General features: G+C 51.3%; 1 protein-coding gene across 5 annotated transcripts in view; it reads right to left on the bottom strand.

Moving 5' to 3' along the window:
* AXIN1 (axin 1) overlaps positions 1–5,032 on the bottom strand; it is a 65,546-nt gene that overhangs the window by 55,146 nt on the left and 5,368 nt on the right. For all 5 annotated transcript variants that reach the window (XM_017510847.2, XM_017510845.2, XM_017510846.2 and 2 more), the window contains exon 2: positions 1,809–2,770. In XM_017510847.2, the coding sequence (XP_017366336.1) occupies positions 1,809–2,686 (878 nt within the window). In that variant the 5' untranslated portion in view covers positions 2,687–2,770. The remainder of the gene's footprint in view (positions 1–1,808; positions 2,771–5,032) is intronic.

Genomic DNA, 5,032 nt, shown 5'->3' on the forward strand with positions numbered 1-5,032 from the left:
TAACAGTCCTTTTTTTTTTTTTTTTAAAAAAAATTTTTTTTTTTTTTTGTTATTTTTGAGATGGAGTTTTGCTCACGTTGCCCAGGCGGGAGTGCAATGGCGCAGTCTCGGTTCACCCCAACCTCCGCCTCCTAGGTTCAAGCGATTCTCCTGCCTCAGCCTCCCAAGTAGTTGGGATTATAGGCGTACATCACCACACCCGGCTAATTCTGTATTTTTGTAGACATGGGGTTTCTCTATGCTGCCAGGCTGGTCTAGAACTCCAGACCTCAGGTGATCCGCCCGCCTCGGCCTCCCGAAGTGCTGGAATTACAGGTGTGAGCCACCACGCCCGGCTGACAGTCCATCTTAAATCATTTCACTCAGAAATGTTTAATCCTGCGTTTATGAGCAAGTAGCCGATTTCTGTGTCACAGTAAGCTTGAAAAGCTGATCCGAGTTTTAATAACCACAAGGGAGAGTCCCAGCACATGGGGACGTGTTTTCAGAGTCTTGATTAAATCAGCAGGGGTCACGTGGGTTCCAGGCTTCCAAAGTTACACAGGCCGGAGCCTCCGGTGATCAGCTCTACAGAAAGAGTGGGAAACGCATGCGCTCTGCTCACAAGCACAACAGATGCCAACCCGAAAGCCAAATACACCTCCAGGAACCACACAGGGATCACAGGGAAGGAAGCAGGAAGAAAAGGGTCCAAGGCTGAGCACCGCTCTGCTCCCTCCCCAGCAGCACACGCACCCCAGATGCCTGCGAGGACTGCCTCAGGGCCCAGGCTGCGTGGACTGCACCACAGCACCAACGCACTGTGTTGGCAAGAAAAAAAGCCCAATCTCGGAATGCCCACCTAGCCACAGGAAGTTTTCAAAGCACTCTGGCCACTCCCCACACCTAAACTTCCTCCCCACTATTTCTCAGCCTCCAGGAAGAAGCTTAGACCGTTATAAAAGCAATAATCCGGCCAGGCGCAGTGGCCTCACGCCTGTGATCCTAACACTTTGGGAGGCTGAGGCGGGCGGATCACCTGAGGACCGGAGTTTGAGACCATCCTGGTCAACACGGTGAAACCCTGTCTCTACTCAAAATACAAAACATTAGCTGGGCCTGGTGGCGCGTGCCTGTAATCCCATCTACTCAGGAGGCTGAGGCAGGAGAATTGCCTGAACCCAGGAGGCAGAGGTTGCGGTGAGCCGAGATCGCACCATTGCACTCCAGTCTGGGTAACAAGAGTGAAACTCCGTCTCAAAAAAAAAGGCAATAATCCAAGTCTCCAAGTATCGATGCCCTGAAATATCCATTCCTCCCTTTATTAAGCCCAAAGGATCATGTCTACCAGATAGATCCACCACCTACTTAAGAGAGTACAGATTTTACCACTGAAGGGTAGAGTTTAAATGGCATTATGACTTCTAAAAATTCTCATGTTCCTTTCTTTCTTTTTTAAAGATGGGTTTCACCATGTTGGTCAGGCTGGTCTTGAACTCCTGACCTCAGGTGATCCGCCCGCCTTGGCCTCCAAAGTGCTTGGATTACAGGCGTGAGCCACCACGCCCGGCCAGAATTCTGATGTTCCTAATGACTCACAAAGTCATATATTTTAGTCTGTTCTCAGTGAAAGTATTCTCAACATTACAGATATTAAAAAAGTATCTAATGACAAAAGCAAAATTGTCATAAGAACAAACCAAAATCCAACCGCAACGGCAGCAGGACATCCAGCGTGGGTTAAAGCCCCGTCATCAGCACCTTTCCCTGGCTTGTTCTCCAGCTCCTGGAGGCGAGTACAGAAAGCAGACGCCTGGCGTCGGACTCACCTGAACTCTCTGCCTTCGCTGTACCGTCGACTGGAGGAGGCCCTCGGGGCAGCTGTCTCCAGGAGCAGCTTCTGAGGGAGTCTTCCAGGAGGAGCAGTTTCTCTGCCATCGTCCTCGTCCACGTCCTGGTCACATTTCCATTCCTCATCTTCGTTTAAAGTCGGCAGGTATCCAGACATGCCCTTCCCTGTCCCTGACCCAGAGCTCTGGTCACTACAGACCTTCGGGCTCTCCGAGCCTGTCCTCGTATATTCCAAATAAATATCAGACTTAAGGAAGGAGGGGTAGGTGTTTTCTTCCATAGTGGCCTGGATTTCTGTCTGGGCCTGGTCAAACATGGCAGGATCGATCAGCTGCTTCATGATGCAGCCCTTGATGAAGCTCTTGGTGGCCGGCTTGGTCTGCCGGGACACGATGCCGTTGTTATCGAGGATGTACTTTCGGTAGATGGCTCTGGCCAGCTTCAGCCTCTTCTCCTCGTTCGAGTCACAGGGCTCCAGCTTCCTGAAGCCAGTGCAGGCAAACCAGAAGTCCAGCAAGTCAGCACAGCCCTCCTGCTTCAGGAAAGTCCTGAACAGGCTTATCCCATCTTGATCGTCCAGCAGGGAGTGCAGTGACTCGGCCCACTTCAAGTACGGTGGGGTGGGGGAGGCACTGCCCTCAGGCTCATAGCCCAGGTCCAGATCCGAACGCCTCGGAGTGGCGGTCGAAGTCTCACCTTTAATGCCAACACCTTTCCCGGAGCAGAAGCTGTAGCTGGCAGGCCTTGGGTCTGCGGACACCAGTTCTCCCTCCTCACCAGGCACTGGGGGTCGGGGAGCATCCTCGGTGAAACTTGCTCCAAGGTCCAAGGGGAAACCCTGCTCCTGGACATTCATTTTGGGACTCTGTGCGTCAATGCACAATGAGCGCTGCACCCTAATACATCAGTACTTAACAGCTCCAAAGTCAATCAATCTGTCCTGTTGAAACCATTAAGAGGACAAGGGTTAGGAAAGACGGCTCCATGAGGCACGGCCAGAGCTTTTCTCAAGACAAGACTCGTGATGATGCCCCCCACTCAAACTCAAAGCAAGAAACTCAGTTGAAATTTTCAGCCAAGGTGTATTTTGGCTACAAGCATTGTTCTACATTAAAGCAATTTCTGGAAACGTTTACAACTACTGGAATGCCTCTCATGCTAAGAAGGGAATGCCCCGGGCACGGGAATACCACTCCTCACACGTGTCCCTGCACACACGACACAGAGGCTGGCAGCCTGAGCAGCTCCCCCCTCAGCTGCAGAGCTGAGTGAGGGGAAGGAAAGCTGCTTCTAGTCCTGACTATGCATAAATCTGGGTGAGGGCTGGACCCTCACAAGCAGGATGGAGACAACTTCTCCAGCGGCCTGGCAACACTCAGAAAGGAAGGCTCACTAGTGCGCCCAGGGCAGGCGGGTGTCTTCTGAGCCCATGCCCTCCAGCTCACAGCGCGGTGTCCCGCCTGCCGCGTCACTTCACACATGGCACACTTGCAACACGTGAGCACACGCTGCCGTGTTCCTCTGGCTCTCAGCACACGCCTCAGAGCAGTCAATCATGGGTCACCTTCAGCACCATCGACCAAGGGATCAAGGACACCACTCACACCCACAGAGGCGCTCTAACACCATCACTGGAGACAATCTTGAAGTGCGCTGTCAGAAAGCTGCACTTGACTCTTAAAAGCCTCTCTCGTGAGGAAAGTATCCTTCAGAGAGCAAACAGTAATTAGGTACTTTAAGGAGCAGGGAAGGTACAGAATAAAATGAAATTCAAACACAATTTTCAGCTAAAGAAGCTATAGCTGACTTCACTCCTCAAGCTGAAAACCAAGCCACCCACCCTCTTAGACATCAGTAACTACAGAATCTGCTGCTGCAGCTGCTGCTAAAAGCCTGCCTGGGATGTGCAAAAGAGACGAGATAAGGGCTCCAACAGAAACCTCTGCCACGGTCTGCGGTCCTTCCTGCCACGTCCTACGGGAGCCCAGGAGCTTTGGCTATGCCTCTCAACCCAGCCACACTGGTGACTGAAACACAGCCTGCCATTTAAGTGGTCCCGGCGAAAAGTGGCTGGAGAGAAGGCTTTACAGGAACACACTGGGCTCAAAAGCCTGGAGTGCTAAACAAGCCACAGGGTACAAACAAAACCCTAAAACCCCGGACCAACTCAAGGGGGCTCTCCTAGCCACCACTCCACACTGCTGTCCCTGGTCTACATGGATGCAATGTGTCCCCCACACCAACTTTCTCACATTGCACACGTTACCTGCCCACAGCGGCTTACAGCTGGAAGCAAGAAGGATCCACAGGGCCAGGCGTGGTGCTACGCACCCGTAGTCCCAGTTGCTCAGGAGGCTAAGGTTGAAGGATCCCTTGAGCCCACAAGTTCAAGACTAACCTGGGCAACATAGTGAGACCCAATCTCTACAAAAAAAAAATTTTTTTTTGAGACGGAGTCTCACTCTGTCGCCAGCCGAAGTGCAGTGGTGAGATCTCGGCTCACTGTAACCTCCACCTCCCGGGTTCAAGCAATTCTCCTGCCTCAGCCTCCTGAGTAGTGAGGACAAGTGGTGTGCGCCACCGTGCCTAGCTAATTTTTGTATTTTTAGTAGACACAGGGTTCCACCATGTTGGCCAGAATGGTCTTGATCCCTTTACCTCATGATCCATCCGCCTTGGCCTCCCAAAGCGCCAGGATTACAGGCGTAAGCCACTGCGCCCGGCCAAAAATCAAAAACTTTCTTAATTAGCCGGGTATGGTGGCGTATGTCTGTAGTCCCAGCTACTTGGAAGGCTGAGGCAAGAAGACCACTTGAGCCCAGGAGTTCAAGGCTGTCGTGAGCTACAATCACACACCCCTGCACTCTAGCCTGGGCGATAGAGCAAGGTCCTGTCTCTAAAAAAATAAAATAGGCCGGATGCAGTGGCTCATGCTTGTAATCCCAGCACTTTGGGAGGCTGAGGCAGGCGGATCACCTGAGATCAGGAGTTTGAGACCAGCCTAGCCAACATGGCAAAACCTCATCTCTACTAAAAATACAAAAATTAGGCTGGTCCGAGTGCAGTGGTGTTAACAAATAATTGATCACAACCAGTTACAGATTTCTTTGTTCCTTCACTCCCACTGCTTCACTTGACCAGCCTTAAAAAAAAAAAAAATTTTATTTTATTTTTTTTATTTTTTTTTTTTAGACGGAGTTTC

The sequence above is a fragment of the Cebus imitator genome, unplaced genomic scaffold (assembly GCF_001604975.1).
Source record: "Cebus imitator isolate Cc_AM_T3 unplaced genomic scaffold, Cebus_imitator-1.0 Scaffold444, whole genome shotgun sequence".
In the NCBI taxonomy this organism is placed as follows: Eukaryota; Metazoa; Chordata; class Mammalia; order Primates; family Cebidae; genus Cebus; species Cebus imitator.